The sequence below is a fragment of the Gigantopelta aegis genome, chromosome 11 (assembly GCF_016097555.1).
Source record: "Gigantopelta aegis isolate Gae_Host chromosome 11, Gae_host_genome, whole genome shotgun sequence".
Classification (NCBI taxonomy): Eukaryota; Metazoa; Mollusca; class Gastropoda; order Neomphalida; family Peltospiridae; genus Gigantopelta; species Gigantopelta aegis.
In genome coordinates this window covers 24402807-24430306 of record NC_054709.1, presented here as the reverse complement: position 1 = coordinate 24430306, position 27500 = coordinate 24402807, and the positions used below count along the sequence as shown (strand labels likewise).

Sequence of the window (27500 nt, the reverse complement as noted above, 5' to 3'; positions counted from 1 at the left end):
CTAACCAAGACGCCACCGAGGCTAGTTAAACCAAATAAATAAAACAAATAATAATAATAAACAAAAATCATGAGTTTATGTTCCAACTATTTATTATTTTATTTCAGCGTATTCGCCGTTTTTGTTGGGTTTTTGTTGTTGTTGTTGGGGTTTTGTGGGGGGTTTTGTGGGGGTTTTCTGGGTGGGTTTTTTTTTTTTTTTTTTTTGATGTGTGTGTGTGTGTGGGGGGGGGGGGGGAGGTGTCAAGAAATAATATATTTTAAATTATTTTGAAGAGTCTACTGCGGCCGTGCACTGTATATACAATTCTGTATATACTTTACACGGCTGTCGTATATATATAGCCTCATCAATACTCGGTTTTGTCATACGTTTCACTCCTAATAAAAGAGTTCCAATTTTTAAAAATGAAGCCGCTCACACGTTGTCATGGGATTCCCTCAATCATGGTTCAATTAAAATGTTTTGGGTGATACAATAGCAAGGTGCGGTATTCCAAATTAATGTAATTGTCATTTATAATCCATATTTAGAGAAATAAGGCCCGCTAAATCTGTGATTGAGCACCCAACTCGTCCTAGATGTGTTTATAGTCCGTCCCAACGTTCTATAAACATGTTTTTTGTAAATCATTTCAGTTTGATTTGACAAAATAAAAAAAGCAATAGGGTTTTGAAAATAACAAATATATACTATGTTTGTGTGCAATGCACAAATCAATCGCCTCAGCCATAAATAACTTGTAGTAAATTCCATGTTATAAAAACGGCGTTCCCTGTGGGATGGACTATAAAAATGTTGAGAGGGTGTCGATTGTGGCACCCGCCTGCTACCGATTTGATCAGGCTGCTGGTGCTCCCTTGCACCTGCCAGTGCAGGCGATCCCTCCTCTCCCCTCCCCCCACCTTTCCTGTCATGGACGGAGGAGCCGTCTTGTGCCCACGACAGGCGTGCGCTACAACAGCTTGTTCTGAATGTGCACGTAAAACCCTATGACATGACATGACATGTCGATTGTGGCCTAACGTCAACGAAATAAATTGTAGTTTTAGGATAGTGTCCCTCAAATGACTAGTGGATCCTAATTTTTTCTCTGTGACTAGTTAGTTCAAGTTGAAGACATATTAGGGCTTCTAAAAATAGAATGTAGTTGAGTTTAGTTTGAGAATTGTGGGTATATTGATTTTACACTGTGTATCTTATACACGTATATGGATGAGGCGTGGGAAGGTGCCCCTGAGCCACCCCGTGTTTGAATGTACACTGTTGAATACATCACTAACATATGATAGACATTCTGTTTTGTGGGTCCATTCTGAATATCGAGCTGAACTCAGAATTTCAACCTTTAACAGGGCGTCACGTTAGCAGTCTTTAGCCACCCTAGGTTTTTCACATTTTCATAGGACATGCACTAGATCTGTAGAATTCATAAACTTTCTATTTTTATCTCCAAAATTGTTTGGCTGTAAACGAGTGTGGTGCAGTTATACTGTGTACCATATGTTATGTGTTTGCTATTTATGGGTTGGGTGTGCACTACCGAACACTTGTTTATCATATGATAAACATTCTATTTTTAGTTTTAAAAATGTGGGTAGCTTGATTTTACACTGTGCACTATATATATAATATTATATGGATGGGGTGTTACGTGTGAAGTTGTCCCTGAGCCATCCTGTTTGTTATATATGGGTCGAACGTGCACTGTTGAGCACTTGTTTATCAAATGATAAACATTCTATGTTTAGTTTCCAATACTATGATAGTGTTTTGCTTTATTTCTAAGCTATTCCATATATTATCTTTTCTTACACATCCGTTGGTGATGACCAGGTCACCAGTGCCAAGCATCCAATGAAAAACAACACGGTGGAAATATATTACACTGTGACGTATAGTTAACCTGACAATCATGCGTTTGTGACGCGTAAGTTAGCTGCAAGCGCAACGGATGTAAATAACTTTTAGTCGAAAAAGATGTTAAAATTTGCTTAAAACCTGGGTTTTTTCAGGATATGTAAGAAATAGAATAATACATTCGTGTCTATTTTCACTTGCCCGAATAATATTTTCTAAAAAAACCCAACAACATTGTAACAGATTATAAGAGAAAACACGATTTAATTTTTTTTTTTTTTAAATCGGTCGCCAGGCGGGCAACCTTACTATCGGTTTTCAGTCGCCCGTCGTCGTTTTCAGTCGCCAGGGGCGATCGGGCGACCGTTAAGTTCGAACCCTGCGTTTATGAAACCTGTTTTTTTAATTTTGTAATAAACGTTTTTTTTTTTAATGTGCGTTACATAATGCTGTTAAATACACCCACTCACCCCCTGTAACGCCACCCAACGTTTAGAGCTACACCCGCCCACCCCCTCGAGCGTTACGTAATATCTGAATGACCCCCCCCCCCCCCATTTTTATATTGGAAGCAATGGTCCAATTTGTGTTTAGCTTATATTAAAGGCGTGACATTAATGTTTTCGGTTCATCCATATATGCAACGCAAAAATGTAAGTACCTCTGGACCAATCAGATTGCCGTAAAGTGTATAGACTCAAAGACAATTTAATTATTAGTTTTTCACAATTATTTAAAAACGTGATTACAATACAAAGTTAAAGCAACACTCAGAACAGTGTTTCTATATAGACTGCATGTACATTTACGTATATAGCAAAAACAAGAGAAGGTTTTTAGAGGGGAAAAAAGCTGGGTAATAAATAGAATAACAAATTCGGTACCAGTCATTGTCAAATTAATGTCCCTTGTGAAATAATTATAATTTTTCACTAGCTAAAGCTCGTCACAAGTGAAAATGATTTCATTCTGGACATAAATGGGATAGTAACTGGTAACTCGTTTATTATCCTCTGTTTATTGTTACTAATTGTTTTACAGAAAGAATCTTGAGTCGACTACCCCATCAGTGATTGGTATCGCCGCCACCGGTTCTATCTGTGGTTCGATCACCGTGTCCGTTGTGGAAGATAGTCGTAATTCCGTGGTCGCCACGGTAGCAGCTCATGAACTGGGGCATAGGTAAGTCAATAACAATGGATGATGATGATGATGATGATGATGATGATAGGTATGGTGATGCTAATACTGCCGCTGGTTTTGATGATAATCATGATGAAGTTGATGATCCTGTTCATGGTGATTATGTTCGTGATGATGATGATGATGATGATGTTGATTATGGTGGTGGTGATGATGATGATGATGATTATAGTGGTGGTGATGATGATGGTGGTGTTGGTGGTGGTGATGGTGATGGTGGTGGTGATGATGATGATGATTATGGTGGTGGTGATGATGATGATGGTGGTGGTGATGATGATTATGGTGGTGGTGATGATGATGATGGTGGTGGTGATGATGATTATGGTGGTGGTGATGATGATTATGGTGGTGGTGATGATGATGATGATTATGGTGGTGGTGATGATGATGGTGGTGTTGGTGGTGGTGATGGTGATGGTGGTGGTGATGATGATGATGGTGGTGGTGATGATGATTATGGTGGTGGTGATGATGATTATGGTGGTGGTGATGATGATGATGATTATGGTGGTGGTGATGATGATGGTGGTGTTGGTGGTGGTGATGGTGATGGTGGTGGTGATGATGATTATGGTGGTGGTGATGATGGTGATGGTGGTGGTGATGATGATTATGGTGGTGGTGATGATGATTATGATGGTGGTGGTGGTGATGATGATTATGGTGGTGGTGATGGTGATGATGATTATGGTGGTGGTGATGATGATTATGATGGTGGTGGTGGTGATGATGATTATGATGGTGGTGGTGGTGATGATGATTATGGTGGTGGTGATGATGGTGATGGTGGTGGTGATGATGATTATGGTGGTGGTGATGATGATTATGATGGTGGTGGTGATGATGATTATGGTGGTGGTGATGATGATGGTGGTGTTGGTGGTGGTGATGGTGATGGTGGTGGTGATGATGATGATGATTATGGTGGTGGTGATGATGATGATGGTAGTGTTGGTGATGGTGGTGTTGGTGGTGGTGATGATGATGATGATTATGGTGGTGGTGATGATGATAGTGGTGTTGGTGGTTGTGATCCGAGGTGCTTGGATCGTCCAAGCCAAGTCGCCCACAATTGGTGTATCAAAGACCATGATATGTATGTGTGTGTGTGTGTGTGTGTGGGGGGGGGGGGGTTCTGTCTGTGGAAAAGTTCCTATAAAATAATTTTGGCTGCTAATGGAAACATGTTAAAACGAGTGGAAGTCTGTCATGTCTCTAAGACTATGTCAAAATTACCAAATGTTTGAAACCTAATAACTGATGATTAATAAATCAATGTACTCTAGTCATATCGTTAAACAAAACAAAACATCTTTTGCAGCTTAGGCAGCTCACACGATGGTTATGGGTCATCATCGTCCTGTACGCCTAAACTGAATTATGCTAAAGTGATGTCGAGGTATTCAATGTTCCCTTTGTCTGAGAGCACAAGACAGAACCCATGGACTTTCTCCATCTGTTCAGCCAGAGCCTTTCAGCTCAAGTTAAGACAGTAAGCGTTTCAGACCAATGTATGACAGTAAGCGTTTCAGCTCAAGTTAGGACAGCAAGCATTTCAGCTCAAGTTAAGACAGTAAGCATTTCAGACAAATGTATGACAGTAAGCGTTTTTACTCAAGTTAAGACAGTAAGCATTTCAGCTCAACATAAGACTGTAAGAAGAATTCGGTAACAATAAAATGCTCTAGCAGTCTGGGGTTGACCCTCACTGAATTGCCCCCCCCCCCTCGTCCCCCCACGTCTCGTGGAGTGCATACTGCTTGACCTTACAATACCCAGCTGTCTTTCTAAAATTAGAAAAACCGTATCTATACCAAATCTAAATCATGTAAAAGACTCTCATCACCTGTATGCTTCTTCCCCCCCCCCCTCTCTCTCTCTCTCTCTCTCTCTCTCTCTCTCTCTCTCTCACTCTTGACCATTTCTAAGTTACAAAATCAGGTTATCTTGGACAGGGTGAGCTGCACACACAATCACCACCCCTCTCCTCCAGCCTCAGCCCGACTTGGTCAGGTGTACAACGCAGATCAACAGTGTCAGCTTGCCTTTGGAACCAACCTCTGTAGAGTGAGTACTTTCTTCCATCCCTCGATACGGTGTAGTAGTGAAGCCATATGACTTAAGGCTGGTAGGTAGTGGGTTCGCATCCCGGTACAGTCTTCCAAACAATTATAGCTTTATCGGCTTACCGTGGAGGTGTAACTCGGAAACAGACACACGGAGTTGTCTTTCCGTAACCACTAACAAGAAATCATTGATGCACTGTCCTGGACAGACATACCAGATAGCAGAGGTGTGTGTGTTTGTGTGTGTGTGCGTGCGTGCGCGTCTGTGTCCGTGTCTGTCTGTCTGCCTATATGTGTGTCTATGCGCAGGCGCGTGTGTCTGTGCGTCTCTCTCTCTCTCTCTCTCTCTCTCTCTCTCTCTCTCTCTCTCTCTCTCTCTCTCTCTCTCTCTCTCTCTCTCTCTGTTTTTGTGTGGGTAATGGGGGAGCAAGTCGATGGAGATTTTCGGGCAAAGTGTGCAAACTTGAGGCGTTTTTATCGTGCATTTCTGTCATTCTACCTGCAAAATTAGTTGTAATACGTTTAAAAATGCTTAGTGATTCGTTTGCAACACAACATAGATATTTGGCAGTAATGCTAATATTTAAAAAAACGTGTTGGTATCCAGATTCGGGTAATTTCATTTAATTCGGGCAAAAAGCAGCCTGCTTCCCGACGAAACTGGAAGGCCGTACGCCTATATTCTAAAGCACGCACGTTCGGTTCCTGGTTGGAGTTTCTCGTGGTTTAAAGTCCGAACCAAATTGTTAACAACTACTATAAATTGCTCTTCTACCTTTAGTTTTCGTCACATTTTACCCACGTTTTGTCCAGACAGAAATCTAAGAACAACCATTACAATGACACAGATTCCACATACTATATGATAACTATGTCACCTATATCGACTTCACTGAGATCGCATAGGGCAAAAAGCATGTAATTTTGTGCCAGCTGCCATTTTGCCTTTTTATGGAATACCCTCTAAGAGGGTTGATAGGATATGACTTAATCTAGCAATGTCATAACGTGTTATGATATAAAAGCAAACGTGATGACATCTTATTGATTTATTTTAGATTTTTTTTTTTTTTAAGACGCCACTAGAGCACATTGATTTCATATTAATTACATCACAGACTTCGGAGGTTTTCACCCCTCTTGAAGAGTATTCCATAAAAAAGTAAAATGGCAGACAGCAGAACACCTCATGTATTTTGCCCAGTGCAATATCAGCGAAGTCGATATTTGTCACATTGTTACAGTATCATATGTGGAATCGGTGTCACTGTAATGGTTTTTCACAACTTGTGTCTGGACAAAATTTGGGGGAAATGTATCGGTAATTAAAGGTAGGAGAGTAATTTATCGTAGTTGTTAACAATTTGGTTCTGTCTTTAGTCAGAACCACTGGACAAGTCGTGCGAACTACGCTGTAACGTGGGTGGTATTCACATGGTCACAGACCACAATAAATTTCGCTATATGTTTCTATATAGCCTTAGTGGCTATAACATTTTTATTAATATCAGCAGGCCCGTGGATTTTTGTATGTACCTTTGCCTGCCTGGGGGACACATACCCTGAAAAGGACAACCCCTGTTGTCCAGCTCTTTCTCCCACGAAATTGGTTTAAACAAACACACCCTCTAAACCTGGCCAGAGTATACCCATTTTGCACAAAAAGCACTACTTGTGCATGGGCCGGAATTACCACAAACAGGTCTTCAATGTCAACAAGTTACACATGTTTACAAACTACATGCTCTCCCATGTCAACTTCAGTCAAACAGTTTCAGTGGAATCAAAGTATGTGATATTTTTCATATCACATACTTTAAGATATTTGGTAACTTTGCAAATTAGACATAATTAATCGAGGTCACGGCACTAGGTTTATTGACATTTAAGCAAACGTACTAGGGTGACACTCCATAATTGACGTATGCATTGATAGTCATCAAACAAAAGCATTTCAATAGTAACTTTACATTAAAGCTGTCCAGCGTTCAGAAAACAAAAAAACCCATTACATTTATTTTTATGTAAGGATATCCAAAATGACGTCATTCGAATGACATCATTTCCATTCAAAAAGACACCGTGTTATATATTCTTACGCCATTTGAATATCTGTTAATAGCTGACTGGAATTAAACTTGTGTGTGCAGTTTACAAAAACACGTTGTATTAAGCTTGAGATTATATGATAAAGAGATTATTACCCTCATGTGTTTAGCATAAGACAATTTTTATTCCTAATATATGATATTGACGATACCGAAAAACACTGGCTCATATATATTGTGTGTATGTGTGTGTGTGTGTATATATATGTGTGTGTATATGCGTGTTCGCGTGTGTGTATGTGTGTGTGTGTGCGTGTGTGTGTGTGCGTGTGTGTGTATTATACATATATGGAGCTCGGTAGTAGACATGTATTGTTTTAGCTATACTCTCAGAATGCTTGTTAATTTTATCTTTTATTTTTTATTTCTTTATCTCTGCCAATGTTCGTGATGGCTGGCTGCAGTGGGTGTACGGGGATCCTCAATCTGATACGCCAGGTTACGACAAACTATGTTACTACACGAGGTGCTACCATCCCAATGTAAAAGGCAGCTGTGGTGCCAAAATAATAGCCCATGAATATACGACGTGTGGAAACCAAAAGGTAGGTTTACTTGTGCCATTTTGTGGTTAACCATTCGGAGTTAATGCTGGTAGGTATCGGGTTTCGCGAGTTTTAATGTGATTAATCCTAATTTTTAAAAATTATGCTGTATTTGTCAGTATTAAAGCCGGTGTTGTCTAATAATTGAAACAGGCATTGCTTATATGTTATTATTTAGAATTTCCATATCCGTATATCCGAAGTGTTCATGGTTATTCTAGTGTTTGTTATTTCAGGGGATCATAATTCTAAGAACGCACGTGCTTCTTCTTCTTACACCGTTATCTGAACCTCGCCATATAGCCACGCAGTAACCTGGTATTCTATATTTACCATTTTAGGGGTGACAGGTTAGAGAACGTTTTAATTTTCTGCAGCAGTATGGTGACATGGGTCCTGATCTACAACTAGCTAATAACATAATGAGAATGGGAACTATTTTTACGTACCTTTATCCAAAAATAGGGATCGATCCCCGTCGGTGGACCCATTGGGTTATTTCTCTTTCCAGCCAATGAACCACGACTGCTTCATTAAAGGCCGTGGTATGTGCTGTCCTCTTTGTGGGAAAGTGCATATAAAATATCCCTTGCTACATTAGGAAAAATGTAGCGGGTTTCCTCTGATGACTACGTGTCAGAATTACCAATAGCCGATGATTAATTTAATCAATGTAATAATATAAGTGCTTACGTTTTCTCCATACCATATAATACAGACTAACATTAGGACATGTCATGACGCATCAGATTGACTGGCACATGCCTGTTTCACCATTCCACAAACATCGGCAGGTTTGTTTCCTCAGTTGTAAAAGAAAGAAAGAAATGGTTTATTTAACGACGCACTCAACACATTTTATTTACGGTTATATGGCGTCGGACATATGGTTAAGGACCACACAGATATTGAGGGAGGAAACCCGCTGTCGCCACTTCATGGGCTACTCTTTTCGATTGGCAGCAAGGGATCTTTTATATGCATCATCCCATAGACAGAATAGCACATACTACGGCCTTTGATGTATCAGTCGTGGTGCACTGGCTGGAGCGAGAAATAGACCACTGACCGCGCATCAAGCGAGCGCTTTACCACTAGGCTACGTCCCGCCCCTCCGCAATTGTAAGCCTAAAGCTGTATCCTAACCCGACACGAGCGATGCGAGCGATGCGTGCGACATGAGCGATGCGAGCGATGCGAGCGATTATTTTAGGAATCATTGGTTTCAGTCAGCGTATCCTAACCGCACGCATACAGCGCGACATATAAATCTGTCCCGTCGCACGTGTGCGGTTAGGATGCGGCAATTGAAGTCAATGATTTCTAAAATAATCGCTCGCATCGCACGCGTCGCTCGCGGCCGGTTAGGATATAGCTTTACTAAGACCTAATGTGATGCAACGTACCCGCTGGCCCAGAAGGGAGAATTCACTGGGATGGAGCAAAATGGTTGCGCCCGTTGTATATAGTAACCGTCACATTTGTATCGTTTTTGTTACTTAAATATCCAAATATACTTGTTAATATTGCCTTATACATCGTTGAATATGCATACCATTCCAAAAGCCTGGACTAATAAACATTTTTTAAGACACTACCATAAAAGGTTTATTTTCTCGTGTCATTGTGACCTTGACATACACTATTATTATTTATTATGTAATATAAACATCTGTACCTATAAAAACGGGATACGAAGTGCAATTACGATAATATATATAAAACAAATTGAATACGAAGCTAAATAATGATGACACAATGTAGTGTCATCGAGTTTAAGTGTAAGAATTTAACGGCGTTCGACTCCGCAGTATTGTTAAATAAATGTTAATAAAGATAAATTTTAATCAAATTTCTTTTTAAAAGTCTATGGTAAAGTAAATTTTCTGGCAAAGTTCCATAGGAAGAAATATATCATGACGTTACGTGTTTTCGATAGGATAAGTGAAAGATATAACCAAAGAGCGAAAGATATTGTCAAAAATTAGGAAATATGTGTATAATAAATAGACCATTTCATGGTGTTTTTCCGAATACGATTTTTATGTGTGAAAACCATATATAAAAATCTGGTTTTCACACATCACTCGTTGACATAAAAGTCGTATTCGAAAAAACCCATGAAATAGCCTCTCTCTCTCTCTCTCTCTCTCTCTCTCTCTCTCTCTCTCTCTCTCTCTCTCTCTCTCTCTATATATATATATATATATATATATATACAAACACACACACACACATATATACACACACACACACACACACACATATATATATATATACATACATACATACACACACACACACACACACACACACACACACACACACACATTTATATATATTCATTCAAGGATCGACAAACCAACCTACTGCCTTCCTATTATTTGAAATGAATTTGTTTTAAAACCGTCTATTTATCAAAGTAAAGAGTGGGCTAAAGTAATGTTGGGTTTGCAGTGTAGAAAAGATGTCAAGCTTTCTTTACTGGAACATTATATGTTGGATACATCTCCAATGCATGTATAAGACTGAATATGAATAGGACACCAGCGGAAACAAACGGCAGAGTACAACAACAGCTTCTTATTAATGCAAACCCTGAAAACTGGACACCTCAAATACCGGGCAAAATGTCCGATCCTATGGTTTAGAGGGGTTTTACTCTATATATGTTTGTATATAAAATTGAACGAGATGTTATTCTTCTATCGTTACAGTGGTGTATCAAAGGGCTGTGTGTTCATAGTCCGGATGCCCCGGCTGCTTACGGTAAGGGTATTACTTGGTTTAGGTATCACACCACTATTGCACACACACATAAAATGTCATAATAAAATGTAGAAACAGGATTCATTCCTTAATCCTGAAAGAAAGACAATGTGTTGCATGCAATATGGTATATGCTTCAGAGGTTTAGTGAGACTTGTCTCCCTTGTCGGACCCGTTGACATGTCATAATTGAGTGAAGAATGAATGAAAAAAGAGGTGAGAGGCAAGCGGCCCGTCGTCCACATAATATACCAACCCAGAACAGGGCGAGCACACAACAACAGTCACTATTACTATTAATTTATTTAAATAATTAATTCCCTCTCCACTATTATTATTTATTAAATATTAATTATAAATTTATTTCTATATATTTGCTTTAAATTTATGTTTTACATTTTTATTTTCCCTGTATGTTTTTTTAAATAAACGAGCCCAAATTAAAAAAATAATAATTTATAGTTACACGACAGCTACCTACAGGTTGTCTATATCAATGTATTTTTTTCCCTTGATTAAATTATTATTTTTATTTTAATTATTATTTATTGTTTTTAGTTTTGTGTGGGGTTTTTATGGGTGGGGAGAGTGTTTTTGTATTTGTTTTATTTGTGGTGGGGGGGGGGGGGGGTAGTTGGTTGTTTTGGTGGGAGGCTCCTGCCGATAGAGTTAGGAACCTAATAATAATAATAATAATAATAATAATAATAATAATAATTTAATAATAATGATAATAATAATCCTAGGAAAAACAATGGGTTCCCCGCCGATAGGCTTGGGAAGCTAATAATAATAAGAAAGAAAGAAAGAAAGAAAGAAAGGAAAGAAAAAGTGTTTTTTTATTTCAGACGACTGTGCACAAGGTGACGAGACAGGTTATGGGTGTACTCTGGATAGGTGCCGATGGATGGACGAAATTAATCAGATCGCCCATTGCTGCGCTACATGTCACCAAAACTCTACAACATCGCCTACAACGTCACCTACCACGTCACCTACAACGTCGCCTACTACGTCGCCTACAACGTCACCTACAACGTCGCCCACAACGTCACCTACAACATCGCCTACCACATCGCCTACCACATCGCCTACAACATCGCCTACCACGTCGCCTACTACATCGCCTACCACAACTACGACGACAACAACGACGACAACAACTACTGCTCCATACTGTGGGAGGTGGTGCCAATGCCGAAAATACAAACGTTACGGACTGTGTTCGCTATGCAGATACAGCAGGTGGTTACGACGTCTGTGCCGATATTGCCGATGTTGGAGGAGGCACTACTGGGGGAGACGTTACTGGGGGAGACGTTACTGGGGGCGCCGTTGAGTTTGGGGTCACGAACGCCTTGTGAAGAGTCCCAGTCCAACAACACGCTGGTGCCATCTTCTATTGGTTTCCAGTTAATTATAATCCATGGACTATCTATTATTCTTAACTGCTACTGGGTCTCTCGACGTGTGTTTGTTTGTTTGTTTGTTTGTTTTTGTGAGGGTTTTTTTGTCAGTTTGTTTTCATGTTGTTGTTTTGTTTTGGATTTGTTCTCCTTTTTTCTTGGCTTTTTATGTGGATTTGCTGTTTTTGACTTTTCTTCTTCTTCTTATCCTTCGTGCGGTTATTTCAGAGTTTGTGGGGGTTTTTATTGCCTAGACGGTTGTAATATAATATATTGTTTTTATTATTGTTTCGCTTTTTGTTTTTGTTTTTGTTTGTTGTTTTTCGGGGTTTTTAGGTGTGTTTTTTTTTCCATGTCTGTTTCAGACGTCGTGGGTTTTTGATGTTTCCTAGGTGATCGTAAAATACTAAATAATTTATTGATAATTATAATATATCATGCGGGCGTCTTTCATACATTTATATTCGATACCAACACACACACACACACACACACACACACACACACACAAAGACACACACAAAACACACAGATACACGTAGACACAAACACACACCCACACTTACATACAAACACACACACACACACACACACACACACACAAACGCGCGCGCACACACAACACACACAAACACAACATACATGCACACACGAAAAAACAAAGACACACAAAACGAACACAAACACACACACACACACACACTTCTTTTTTCTAGTCTAATGTAGTGAAAAGTGCTTATTCCTCGCTGCCTGTCAATAAACAAAGATTGAAAATAATAGTGTTGTTTCTGTTGTTTTCTTTTATCTTTTCCGAGTCTTCTTTATTTCTTTCACCAAAGACGTGCATTACCCCACCACCATTACTGAAGCCTCCCCATCCCCCTCCCCTCCCCTCCCCTAACTTCGCATGGTAGTAGTGATGATGTTGGTAACGACGACTACGATGTTAATGATGATGATGATGATGAAGATGCATGGTTCAGGTTTGATCAAATCAGGACATATGATAGAGAGGGTCGCCCAGTATTCGACCAATAAAAAACTTGAGGATACATTCCCAAAATAAACTCCCAAGAACCACACATGTACTACTTTTATGTATGTTGGTGCTGTCTGTCAGGACTCGCACAATTATATTTTCTTTTAATTTCAGTCTAATATCATTATTTGTAAATTGTGATAGGACCAAAGAGACTGTTTATCAGAAAGTATGTGTGCGTGTTTGAATGTGTGTATACAAGCATGTGCGTGCGTGCGCAATGCATGAATATGTGTTACAGTTGTTAAAATCAACCGTTTTGGGATTTAGTTGTTTGATATATGTTGCATTTACTATAAAATAAACTTCAAAGTTTAGTTTTATTAGTTAAATAGAAAGTGGTCGAATACTGGGTCATCTGGTCGAATACTGCATACTGTACATTGTGTGTATGTATGTATGCCCACAAAGAACTGTCAAGTCAAATGTCGGAAATTAACGTGCTTATATCAAATGAATGTTCAAGCACGCTTGTTGTGGACACAATGTCCGACTTAGGCCAGGCATTGTACCCAATTTGGTCGAATACTGGGTCATCTGGTCGAATACTGCATACTGTTCATTGCGGCACTCAAACCTACTCTAGTCGGTGTATACTGCATGAACAAAACTTGGGTCTATTTCATGAATAGCATTGTCAATAAGTATATAGGAGAAAAACAAATATTAGCAAATGGCAATAAAACGAACATGTTATAATCCTTTCTTTCTTAAGTGGTCGAATACTGGGGCCGTTGCCCTATATGTATTTTTGTTATGTCCACTCGTATTTCTGTATACATGTATTTATATAATTTAACTATTCATATACTATATTATTTACTATTTAATGTTCTCCTGTAAACCCTGTCCTGTCTTGTCACATATTATATTATGTAATTATTCATGTTTCCCCATATGCCGTTGCCTTACCTCCTGGGTGTAATAAAGTTCTGTTCTGTTCTGTTCTGTGACATTCCTGACTTAGTTATGTCATGAATTAGTTATGTCATGACTTAGTTATGCCAGGTCTTAGTTATGTCATGACTTAATTATGCCAGGTTTGACATTAATGACTTAGTTAAAGTTTGTTTTGTTTAACAACACCAATAGAGCACATTGATTTATTAATAATCGGCTACAGAATGTCGAACATTTGGTAATTTAGACATATAGTCTTAGAGAGGAAACCCGCTACATTTTCCATTAGTAGCAAGGGATCTTTTACATGCACCACCCAAAAGACAGGACAGCACATACAACAACCTTTGATATACCAGTCGTGGTGCACTGGCTGGAATTAGAAATAGCCCAATGGGCCCACCGACGGGGATCGATCTCAGACTGACCGCGCATCAAGCGAGCGCTTTACAACTGGACTACGTCCTGTCACCTGTGTTTGTAGCCATTTTAAAACGTTTTTTGGGAAATACAATATTTTTTTTACATTATTTCTTCCAACGGTCAACTTAAATAAAAATAATAATTCGGCCAAGGTACGATAGTGTTTTTGTTTTTGTTGTGTTTTTTGTTTTGGGAGGGGGGGGGGGGGGGGAGAATACAGTAAAAAAAATTTACATTATTTCTTCCAACGGCCAAATTAAATAAGAATAATAATTCGGCCAGTGTTCAATCTAAATGTATTTATCCGCATAATACGTTATATTTAAAACACCCTAAGGTACGATAGTGTTTAAAAAAAGAAGAAAAAAAAGAAGGTAAAAACAGGATGTGTGTTTATTTTGTTACGGTAACGAACGGAAGTCTTTTATTAATAGGGAGAAAAACTTAGGATACTCCCTCTAACGACACCTGAAAAGAAAGGAAAGGAATGCTTGTTTAACGACACCTCAGCACATTTTGAACTATGACTGTTTTAATCTTTAACGTCTGGTTATTTCGACACTTGGTTTAGATAGACCGGCCTCGGTGGCGTCGTGGTTAGGCCATCGGTCTACAGGCTGGTAGGTACTGGGTTCGGATCCCAGTCGAGGCATGGGATTTTTAATTCAGACACCGACTCCAAACCCTGAGTGAGTGCTCCGCAAGGCTCAATGGGTAGGTGTAAACCACTTACACCGACCAGTGATCCATAACTGGTTCAACAAAGGTCATGGTTTGTGCTATCCTGCCTGTGGGAAGCGCAAATAAAAGATCCCTTGTTGTTAATCGTAAAGAGTAGCCCATAAAGTGGCGACAGCGGGTTTCCTCTCAAAGTCCGTGTGGTCCTTAACCATATGTCTGACGCCATATAATCGTAAATAAAATGTGTTGAGTGCGTCGTTAAATAAAGCATTTCTTTCTTTCTTTGGTTTAGATAGAGAGAGAAACGAAAGGAAAGGAATATTTGTGAATTACGAAGTATGCCGGAAACTAATTTCAATATAAATTTTTATATAAAATTCGTTTCAAGACAAAACAAAAAACCCGTGATGGTATAGCCATAAAATCAGTTTATACTAGTATACAATCCAGAGTTTATTACTGCATTTCCCCCCATGTTTTTTCAATGTTGAATTAGACCAACAAGTTCGCCTATTGCATAAATAATCTCGACCGATAGTTTTAGAATTTGTATACTCCCGAATAATGTTATAAAAGGCGAAGTGTAATTGGTCGATATTTAAACTGTTATTTATAGATGAAATGTGACCTGGACATGGGAGTCCATGCAATGCTGTTAGATCTACCAGTAGAGCTAATTTTAATCAGATTGGCCAGGTTTGAGATTAATGACTGATGTCAATGATGATTAACATGCAATTGTTCATTTAAACAAAGCTGGTTCTCATATCACAGAGACCGTCACATTAAACGACATAATATTTCCTTACGTATTCCATGTGGTTTTCAACCAGTTTGTCCCACAAATGTTCTCAGGAGGACGCCGTTGGTAACTTAAAGTTTGTTTTGTTTAACGACACCACTAGAGCACATTGATTTATTAATCATCGGCTATTGGATGTCAAACATTTGGTAATATAGACTTACAGTCTTAGAGAGGAAACCCGCTACATTCTCCATTAGTAGCAAGGGATATTTTACAAGTACCACCCCACAGACAGGATAGCACATAGACTAGTCTTTGATATACCAGTCGTGGTGCACTGGCTGGAACGAGAAATGGCCCAATGGGCCCACCGACGGGGATCGATCTCAGACTGACCGCGCACCAAGCGAGCGCTTTACAACTGGGCTACGTCCTGTCGCCTGTGTTTGTAGCCATTTTAAAAGTTGTTTGGGGAATACAATATTTTTTTACATTATTTCTTCCAACGGCCAAATTAAATAAGAATAATAATTCGGCCAAGGTACGATAGTGTTTAAAAAAAAAAGAAAAAAAAAAAGGTAATAGCAGGATGTGTGTTTATTTTGTTACGGTAACAAACGGAAGTCTATTATTAATAGGGCGAAAAACTCCGGACACTCCCATTAACGACACCTCAGCACATTTTAAACTACGACCGTTTTGGTGTTAACGTCTGGTTATTTCCAAACTTGGTTTAGATAGTGAGAGAAAAAAACCGAAAGGAATGAGCTGAACACCTCAGCTCATTGTAAATTATGACAATGTATGCAAATTTATTCTGTGAATAGAGACCAGAGTTTATTTATTTAAACATATTTAAAACCTACCTCAAAGGTGATTCTAATTATGTTGTATGTTGTCATTAAAAATATACCTTTTCGATATTTTCATATAACCCTGTTGACAGAATTTGATGTAATTATGTTTTAATTATGCCAATGCATGAATGTTGTTCTCTTCCTTTTATAATAACAAAAATATTTTCTAAAAAGTCAGATTGTCTACGATTTGGAGAAAACATATTGATAATAAATAGCTAGGCTTTGTGAGGTTTTAAGTTAATAGAGGCAATAGTTTTTATTTTAAAGGGACATACCCTAGTTTCAACCCGTGAAAATTAACACTAAGTTTATTTAATCTACGAACCTGTAACACATTTGGATAAAGTTACAACTGAGTGCAACATGAGTCTGTGATTTTGAAATGGCGAAATACCCTCTAAAAATAGACTAAAACTCGACTCCATAACTGTTACTTCTCAGACGCACGTGCGTTTTTAAAACTATGAGAAATGCTTTTTTTATATTAAAAACACCAGGATGACCAAAAACACTTCGAAAGTACGGAAATTGATAATCTAAACAATAAAATCTAAGTAAAGTATGATTTAAGTTATCAAAAACGGTTATAATAGTCAGAAATATGCTTTAGTGTTTAAACACTAGGGTATGTCCCTTTAAGGGAAATGTTCTCTTTTAAAAAAAACATTCATTAGAAAATGCCAAACAGTTGTTATTCATTTACCTCTGTTGTGAGAAAAGCACACCAGGGAACTCGGGGATCTCTTAATATGTTGATCCTAATGACGTTTAGCAACTATCGTGAAAACAATCGGCTATGTACTATTTCCGGGTTCGGTCTATTTTTTATTATTTATTCTTTTCTCTCACTGTATCAATGGGGCGGGATGTAGCCCAGTGGTACAGCGCTCGTTCGATGCGCGGTCGGTGTGGGATCGATCCCCGTCGGTGGGCCCATTGGGCTATTGCTCGTTCCAGCCAGTGCACCACGACTGGTATATCAAAGGCTGTGGTATGTACTACCATGTCTGTATGATGGTGCATATAAAAGATCCCTTGCTGCTAATCGGAAAGAGTAGCCCATGAAGTGGCGACAGCGGGTTTCCTCTCTCAATATCTGTGTGGTCCTTAACCATATGTCTGACGCCATATAACCGTAAGTAAAATGTGTTGAGTGCGTCGTTAAATAAAACATTTTTTTTCTTTTTTTCTCTCACTATCTAAACCAAGTTTGGAAATAACTAGACGTTAAAGGCGCTCAATCTCGGATGGTTGACCTAATTATTGACCCAACAAAGTATTATATGACAGTATATAAATTTGATTTGTACCTAAAAGTACTTTATTGAACCATCTACATAACCAGCATATTCCACATATTGATATTTTATAAAAATAATTGAATTATGTCCAGGGTCCATAATTCAGAGAAAAATAACAGCTGTTTGGAGAGCAGAGGTGTGACGTATTATTTTGAGTCACGTGACGGGCATCCCCCGAATAACCGCAGTCTCAAAACGATTTACCAAGCTCGTATAACGAGAACGCTTGACCGTCCTCTGCGACGTAGGGTAAATAGAAAAAAACAAAACAATGAAAATAAGTTATTAAAAATTAATAAAAACATGTACTGAATGATAATAAGCTTATACATTAATTTATTTTAGAAACAGAAGCATGTTAAACGTCGACAATCTCAACTAGTTAGGCCTTTGCATCTATAGGTAAATTACCAGCCTCGGTGGCGTCGTGGTTAGGCCATCGGTCTACAGGCTGGTAGGTACTGGGTTCGGATCCCAGTCGAGGCATGGGATTTTTAATCCAGATACCGACTCCAAACCCTGAGTGAGTGCTCCGCAAGGCTCAATGGGTAGGTGTAAACCACTTGCACCGACCAGTGATCCATAACTGATTCAACAAGGCCATGGTTTGTGCTATCCTGCCTGTGGGAAGTGCAAATAAAAGATCCCTTGCTGTCTGTCGTAAAAGAGCAGCCTATGTGGCGACAGTGGGTTTCCTCTAAAAAACAGTATCAGAATGACCATATGTTTGACGTCCAATAGCCGATGATAAGATAAAAAATCAATGTGCTCCAGTGGCGTCGTTAAATAAAACAAACTTTAGTATAGGTAAATTTATCGTTAGTCGTACGCAAAAAAAATCTAAACATCTGGATCACAAGCCACCTCAAATCTACAATAATGATGTGTATATATTTGAAAACAACTTAATTGAACAGCCCCTAATAAATAATATTAATATTACCTTTTCGGACAATAATTTAACAAACCCATCCCCTGAAATCCAAATGAGATCACTACATCCCCAGGCCTATGCTACAATTAACAATCATAATACCATGATGGAAGTTAACACATTAACTAAAGATGAAATAGTATACAGCGATATAAACAGTGACCATACCAAGCTGAACATACTTAGTTTGAATGTCTGTGGTTTGAGCAGTGCACTAATTGTACCTGATTTCTCATTATTTATATCAAAATATGACATTCTGTGTTTTGTGGAAAGCAAAACTGATGAAACTGACAACAAGCCTGATCTTATACCAGGATATACCAGTTATTTTAATAATAGAAAAGCTTTTAGACCCTCTGGTGGTATTGTTATTAGTGTAAAAAATGATTTAGTTAATATACTAACGCAGTCGACATGTTAAAAAATCTATTTTTAGACACTGCGGGCTCGACATTCGGTCACGTGCGTGCACACAATAACAGAAATAAAAGGTCAGCGCGCAACAGGCAACCTTGGTTTGGGACATCGTGTAAAAAATTACGACGTAAGTATCATGAAGCTAAAACATTATATGCAAAAAATTAAAGTATAGATAATAAAATGCAATTAATTAATGCCAGTAAGTCTTACAAGAAATGGATTTTTAAAGCCTTTTCTCAGTACACATTTAAAAAAGAAAATGAAATGCGACAGCTAAGATCAGACAATCCTAAAGATTTTTACAAAATACTTAAGAATAAGGAACTGCCTAATTCTAACATTCCTTCGACGGATGAATTTTTAAATTATTTCAGCCATTTAAATAAAGGAGAGCCCAATAACTATGATGTATTTGATTTTAATATGGACGAGGTACTAAACGTAGTAACCAACAATGATATTATAAACGAAAAAATTACTGAAAATGAAATAATGCAAGCTAGATCACAATTAAAATTAAACAAGGCGGCAGGTGTAGACAAAATAATGAATGAATACATCAAATCAACAGCCTCCTTGCCCCTGCCAGTTTACGTTAAGCTTATTAATACAATCTTTGATAATGGAGTTTTACCTGAAGAATGGCACACTAGTATTATTATACCAATATTCAAAAATAAAGGAAGTCGACTACATCCCGAAAATTACCGACCAATTACATTACTTTGCTGCTGCTCTAAACTATTCACAACATTACTAAATAACCGTTTAAATAAACTTATCGAAGAAAACAATATAATTAGTGAGGCCCAAGCCGCATTTCGGAAAGGCTATTCAACTACGGATCATATTTTTTACATTACATCACTTAATAGATATCCTTAAAAAAAAACGAAAGAAAAAGCTATATTGCGCTTTTGTTGATTTTGAGAAGGCATTTGATATGGTACCCAGAACGCTACTTTGGCATAAACTTCTGCAAAATAATATCAACGGTAAATTCTTTCGAATTATCTACGAAATGTACCAAGGCCTAAAATCACTTATTCTTATAAATAATAAACAATTGGCTTTATTCCCATGCAATATCGGCACCCGTCAAGGTGAAAATTTATCCCCAATTTTATTTTCCCTGTATTTAAACGATATAGAAGATTACTCAACTAACCATGGATGTCTAGGAGTTGCCCCTATGTCCGATAATCAAAATTCACCATTAGATATTGTACTACATATGTTTTGTTTGTTATATGCAGACGATACCGCACTTTTATCACCCTCCGCAAACGACTTACAACACACCTTAAATATATTTTATCAATATTCTTTAAAATGAAAATTTAAAATAAACTGTAGCAAAACGAAAATATTAATTTTTAATGGAACCACTAGAGATTATATACATACTTTCAAGATCGGAAACACTGTTCTAGAGAATGTAAAAGAATATAAATATCTTGGAATTATCTTTACTAAATTAAACAACTTCCGTATTACTAAAACTAAGCTCAGCCAACAGGCTACTAAGGCCATGTATTTGGTATTATCAAAAGCCAAAGATAATCATTTATCAACCGAATGTAAATTAAAAATGTTTGATTCAATAGTCCTTCCAATCTTGTTATACGGATGTGAAGTCTGGGAACATGAGAAAATTTATATATTTAATTCCGTACAAATATATTTTGCAAGACATATTTTACCTATTAAGAAAGCAACACCATTTTGTATGCTCTTTGGAGAGCTAGGGAGACTTCCTTTTGAATTAATAATTTATAGAAGAATGGTATGTTACTGGGCAAGGCTTTTATCAGAAAAGCAGTCAAAATGTTCGACGTTATTGTCTAAAGTAATGCTAAATGACTATATTGTTGACGGAACAGAATATAAATGGGCCATTACTATTAAAAACATTTAGGAAAACTTGGGAATGGGTAATGTCTGGGTAGCTCATACTTTCAGATCAGTTACTTGTCTCTCGCAACAAATTAAACAAAGACAAACTGATCAAAATTCAGACACATGGAGAAGTAACATATCATTATCTTCGAGAGGCAAAACCTACCAATTATATAAGGAACAACTAATTTTAGAAAAATACATTAATATACTTCCAGAAAAACTGTGGAAACCACTCTTAAAATTCAGAACATCAAACCATTATTTACCGGTAGAAACAGGACGCTGGAATAATATTTCATTCGAAGATAGAATTTGTACCCTGTGCTATGAAAGTGAAATTGGTGATGAGTTTCACTATCTTTTCATTTGCCACTTTTTTAGTAATTCTAGGACTCAATTTTTACATCCCTATTACTATACTCGACCAAGTACTTATAAATTCAAAGAACTAATGCAAAACAAACGAATCAGTACACTAAAGAATTTAGCAAAGTTTTTAAAAGTAATTATGAATGCATTTAAACATCATTGATATTTCACATCCCCAACCCCCAGAAGCACATTTATATATATATATTGAACATTAATTTACCAATAACAATTTTAACTATTTCTACCGGCTAAACAGTTTATATATTTGTATTTTTATGAATATTCACAGCTTTATGTTGTATGCAAATGTTCATAGGAATTAATTCACAATCATTGTAATTTAACTTTTGTATTTCTCTTTCATCTTGTCACGTGCTTACAGAAATATTATGTATATATTCCTCCTACGCCGTTTTGCAACGGCCAGAGAGTAAATAAAGTCTTGTCTTGTCTTGTCTTGTATATACAGCTTCATCACTACGAGTCTGTTTTGCCGTAGGCTATATTTTATGACTTTTCACAAGAGTTCCAAATTTTAAAAATGAAGCGTGTCATGGAATTCCCTCGATCGTAGTTTAACTAAAATGTTTTGGATCATACACCAACTAGGTTTGGTATTCCAAATGAATGTAATTTCCATTTATAATCCATATTTAGAGAAATAAGGCCCACTAAATCCGTGATTGAGCGCCTTTAAACACCAAAACAGTCATAGTTTAAAATGTGCTGAGGTGTCGTTAAACAAACATTCCTTTCCTTTCTTTTCTCTCGCTATCTAAACCAAGTGTCGAAATAACCAGACGTTAAGACCAAAACAGTCGGTGTTCGAAACCCTAGTAGTATAAGAGCACGTTAAACTAGTTACCTACCTACCAAAACAGTCAGTTTAAAATGTGCTGAGTTGTCGTTAAGCACACATTCCTTTCATTTCTTTTTCCTCTCACTATCTAAACCAAGTGTCGAAATAACCAGACGTTAACACCAAAACAGTCGGTGTTTGAAACCCTAGTGGTATATGAGCACGTTAAACTAGTTACCTACCTACCAAAACAGTCGTAGTTTAAAATGTGCTGAGGTGTCGTTAAACAAACATTCCTTTCCTTTCTTTTTTCTCTTCCTGTCTAAACCAAGTTTCGAAATAACCAGACGTTACACCCAAACAGTCGGAGTTTAAAATGTGCTGAGGTGTCGTTAAACAAACATTCCTTTCATTTCTTTTCTCTCACTATCTAAACCAAGTGTCAAAATAACGTTAACACCAAAACAGTCGTAGTTTAAAATGTGCTGAGGTGTCGTTAGAGGGAGTATCCCGAGTTTTTCGCCCTATTAATAAAAGACTTCTGTTCGTTACCTTAACAAAATAAACACACATCCTGCTTTTATCTTCTTTTTTTTCTTTCTTTTTTTTAAACACTATCGTGCCTTGGCCGAATTATTATTCTTATTTAATTTGACCGTTGGAAGAAATAATGTAAACAAATATTGTATTCCCCTAAAAACTTTTAAAATGGCTACAAACACAGGTGACATGGCATCTGTGGGACAAACTGGTTGCAAAACCACATAGAATACGTAAGGAAATATTATGTCGTTTAATATCACGGTCTCTGTGATATGAGAACCGGCTTTGTTTAAAGGGACATTCCTGAGTTTGCTGCAATTTTTAAGATGTTATCGACTAACAGAGACTTTTTAACGATCGTAATTACATATCAAATATATTATTCTGCATAAAATATTAGTGGCTGAATATTAAACGTGTTTCTGATCGTTCCAGTATTTGTACTAGGTTAAATTTCATCTTATTTCCTAAAATATTGTTTTTTTCGTACATACGTAATTATTTGAAGACAAAATCCAGTTTGGGCTTCTTACAAATATTAAGCTGACCAGAAACACATTGAATATACAGACACTGATATTCTGGATTTTGTCTTCAAATAAATTCGTACGTACGAAAAAATTATTTCTAGGAAATAAAATGAAATTTAACCTAATACAAATATTAGAACGACCAGAAACACCTTTAATATACAGCCACTAATATTTTAAATAAACAACTGAATATCAATCATCATTAATGTCAAAACTGACATAACTAAGTCATGACATAACTAAGTCATGACATAACGTAGCAATCTAATTAAAATTAGCTCCACTATTACATGTGGATCTAATAGCAGCCCGTTGGAGCTCATGTCCAGTTGACCTTTCATTCGACCAATCGAAACCTTGCTTGCAAAATCATGCCAGTGATTTGAAAAGAATTTGAAAACATTCGGGATTATGTCGAGGGTATACGAAATGATTCGGGTGAATTACGAAATATGCCAGAAACTAATTTCAATATACAATTTTATATTAATTTCGTTTCAAGACGAAAAACAACAACAAAACAACCCCGTTATGATATAGCCATAAAATCTGTTTATACTAGTATACAATCCAGAGTTTATTACTGCAATTTTCCCGCTGAAATGGACCAACAAGTTCGCCTATTGCATAAATAGTCTCGCCCGATATTTTTGGAATTTGTATGCTCTAGAATATAATTGGTCGATATTTAAATTGTTATTTATAGATGAAATGTCACCTGGACATAGGAGTCCACGTAATGCTGTTAGATCTACTGGTAAACCAGTAGAACTAATTTTAATCAGATTGATAACGTAGCCATGGCATAACTAACATCATCACTACTACCATGCGAAGTTAGGTGGAGGGGGAGGGGGACGCTTCAGTAATGGTGGTGGGGTAATGCACGTCTTTGGTGAAAGAAACGAAGAAGACTCGGAAAAGATAACTGAAATCAACAGAAACAAGAACACTATTATTTTCGATTTTTGTTTATTGATAGGTAGCAAGAAATAAGCACTTTTCACTACATTAGACTAGAAAAAAGAAGTGCGTGTGTGCGTGTGCGTGTGTTTGTGTTTGTTTCTTTGTGTGTGTATGTATGCGTGTTATGTTTATGTGTATGTGGTGTGTGTGTGTGTGTGTATGCATGTGTGTGTTTGTGTGTGCGAGTCTTTGTGTGTGTGTGTATTTGTGTGTGTGTGTGTGTGTGTGTGTGTGTATGTGTGTGTGTGTATTTGTGTGTGTGTGTGTGTGTGTGTGTGTGTGTGTGTGTTGGTACTGCATATAAATGTATGAAAGACGCCCGCATGATATATTATAATTATAAATAAATTATTTAGTATTTTACGATCACCTAGGAAATATAAAAAACCCACGACGTCTGAAATAAAGACATCAAAAAAAAAAAAACACACCCGGAAAACAACAAACAAAAAACAAAACAATAATAAAAACAAAATGTTATCGGGAAATGAAATAGAACATGGCGCCCTGTTATATTACAACCCTCTAGGCAATAAACCCCCCCCCCCCCCCCCCCCACGAACTTTGAAATAACCGCACGAAGGATAAGAAGAAAGCCACCAACAGCAAATCCACATAAAAAACCAAGAAAAAAGGAGAACAAATCCAAAACAAAACAACATGAAAACAAACTGACAACCCCCCCCCACCAAAAAAAACCCAAAAAAAACCCACAAAAAATAAACAAACAAAAACATCAAGAGATCCAGTAGCAGTTAAGAATAATAGATTTGCGGACGATAGTCCATGGGTCATAATTCACTGGACACCAGTAGAAGATGGCATCAGCGTGTTGTGGGACTGGTACTCTTCACAAGGCGTTCCCGCCCCCAAACTCAACCGCGCCACCAGTAGTGCCTCCTCCAACATCGGCAATATCGACATAGACGTCGTAACCACCTGCTGTATCTGCATAGCGAACACAGTCCGTAACGTTTGTATATTCGGCATTGGCACCACCTCCCACAGTATGGAGCAGTAGTTGTTGTCGTCGTAGTTGTGGTAGGCGATGTAGTAGGCGACGTTGTAGGTGACGTAGTAGGCGATGTTGTAGGTGACGTTGTAGGCGACGTTGTAGCCGATGTTGTAGGTGACGTAGTAGGCGACGTTGTAGGTGACGTTGTAGGCGATGTTGTAGGTGACGTTGTAGGAGGCGTTGCAGGTGTAGGGTTTCGGTGACATGTAGCGCAGCAATGGTCGATCCGATCACGTTCGGTCATAGATTGGCACATCGCCTGAGTACACCCATAACCTGCCTCGTCACCTTGAGCACAGTCGTCTGAAATAAAGAACACTTTTTCTTTCATTCCTTCCTTCCTTCTTTCTTTTTTTCTTTCTTATTTTCTTATTATTATTAGCTTCCCAAGCCTATCGGCGGGGAACCTATTGTTTTTGCTAGGATTATTATTATTATTATTATTATTAAATTATTATTATTATTATTATTATTATATTATTATTATTATTATTATTATTAAATTATTATTATTATTTATTATTATTATTATTATTATTAGGTTCCTAACTCTATCGGCAGGAGCCTCCCACCAAAACAACCAACTACCCCCCACCCCAAATAAAACAAATACAAAAACACTCTCCCTACCCATAAAACTCTCACACAAAATCTAAAAATAATAAATAATAATAAAAATAAAAATAATAAAAATCAAGGAAAAAGAATAAATTGATATAGACAACCTGTAGGTAGCTATCGTGTAACTATAAAGTTTGTTGTTGTTGTGGGGTTTTTTATTTATTTTTTTAATTTGGGCTCGTTTATTTAAAAAATAAAAATTTAAAACATAAATTTAAAGCAAATATACAGAAATAAATTTATAATTAATATTTAATAAATAATAATAATGGAGAGAGAATTAATTATTGAAATAAATTAATGTAGAGTAATAGTGACTGTTGTTGTGTGCTCGCCCTGTTTTGGGTTGTTATATTGTGTGGACGACGGGCCGCTTGCCTCTCACCTCTTTTTTCATTCATTCTTCACTCAATTATGACATGTCAACGGGTCCGACAAGGAAGACAAGTCTCACTAAACCTCTGTAGCATATATCATATTACATGCAACACACTGTCTTTCTTTCAGGATTAAGGAACGAATCCTGTTTCTACATTTTATTATGACATTTTATGTGTGTGTACAATAGTGGTGTGATACCTAAACCAAGTAATACCCTTACCGTAAGCAGCCGGGGCATCCGGACTATGAACACACAGCCCTTTGATACACCACTGTAAAGATAGAAGAATAACATCTCGTTCAATTATATATACTAAAAGAATCCTTCAAATGTGTCCATGTGGGACAGAGCTATTCCACCCGAGGGTACATAAGTTGTTGTCAGTGACGAGGCTTGTCGATTCTCTGACATCATATTATGTACCTGAATCCCATAGACGACAACTGTAACATATGTGGCTAAAACTCCTACCTGTAGCGTATCAATCGATATACACGCCACGGATATAAATACTGCCACCCCTCACTCTTAAAGTGAATCAGAAAAAATGAGGATCAATCTGCTCAATTCTGAGATAACGGGAAGCGTCTATGACTACCCTAGTCCCGCACAAAATTCTTTATTTTACAGTACTTTATTTTACAGGTACCCCATACATGTTTCAAACACATGGCTACTTGACACAGATGAAATAAAATTGCATACATTTTTTTGCCCAGATGAAACTAACATTCATCACCAATCACAGAACTTGTGGTGTTCACTTCTCTATCAAAAGTTGGGTGCACCTCGAACTTTAACCTACCGGCCTCGGTGGTGTCGTGGTTAGTGCACCTCGAACTTTGACCCAGCCGGAAGTTATTTGGTTTAGTACGTTTAGCACTACCTTAAGTATCAGAGGAAACCCGCTACAGTTGTCCTAATGTAGCAAGGGATCTTTTATATGCACTTTCTCACAGACAGGACAGCACATACCACGGCCTTTGATATACCAGTCGTGGTTCATTGGCTGGAGAGAGAAATAACCCAATGGGTTCACCGACGGGGATCGACCCCTAGTTTGCGATAAAGGCACGTAAAAACAGTTCCCATTCTCATTAT

General features: G+C 37.6%; 2 protein-coding genes across 2 annotated transcripts in view; one reads left to right on the top strand and one right to left on the bottom strand.

Annotated features, from left to right (window-relative positions):
* Nucleotides 1–12737, top strand: part of LOC121385356 (A disintegrin and metalloproteinase with thrombospondin motifs adt-1-like) — a 17260-nt gene extending 4523 nt beyond the window's left edge. The window contains exons 4-9 of the mRNA XM_041516001.1: nucleotides 2902–3042; nucleotides 4388–4558; nucleotides 5022–5133; nucleotides 7645–7785; nucleotides 10503–10554; nucleotides 11403–12737. Coding sequence (XP_041371935.1) covers nucleotides 2902–3042; nucleotides 4388–4558; nucleotides 5022–5133; nucleotides 7645–7785; nucleotides 10503–10554; nucleotides 11403–11893 — 1108 coding nt within the window. The 3' untranslated portion in view covers nucleotides 11894–12737. The remainder of the gene's footprint in view (nucleotides 1–2901; nucleotides 3043–4387; nucleotides 4559–5021; nucleotides 5134–7644; nucleotides 7786–10502; nucleotides 10555–11402) is intronic.
* An 11872-nt stretch (nucleotides 12738–24609) lies between these two features.
* On the bottom strand, nucleotides 24610–26749 carry LOC121384980. Its single transcript, XM_041515488.1, has 2 exons — nucleotides 26619–26749; nucleotides 24610–25699 (listed from the first exon to the last, which is right to left on the bottom strand). Exon 2 carries the CDS (start codon nucleotides 25600–25602, stop codon nucleotides 25180–25182), a length of 423 nt encoding a protein of 140 aa, XP_041371422.1. The 5' UTR covers nucleotides 25603–25699; nucleotides 26619–26749; the 3' UTR covers nucleotides 24610–25179.
* Nucleotides 26750–27500: the final 751 nt, after the last annotated feature.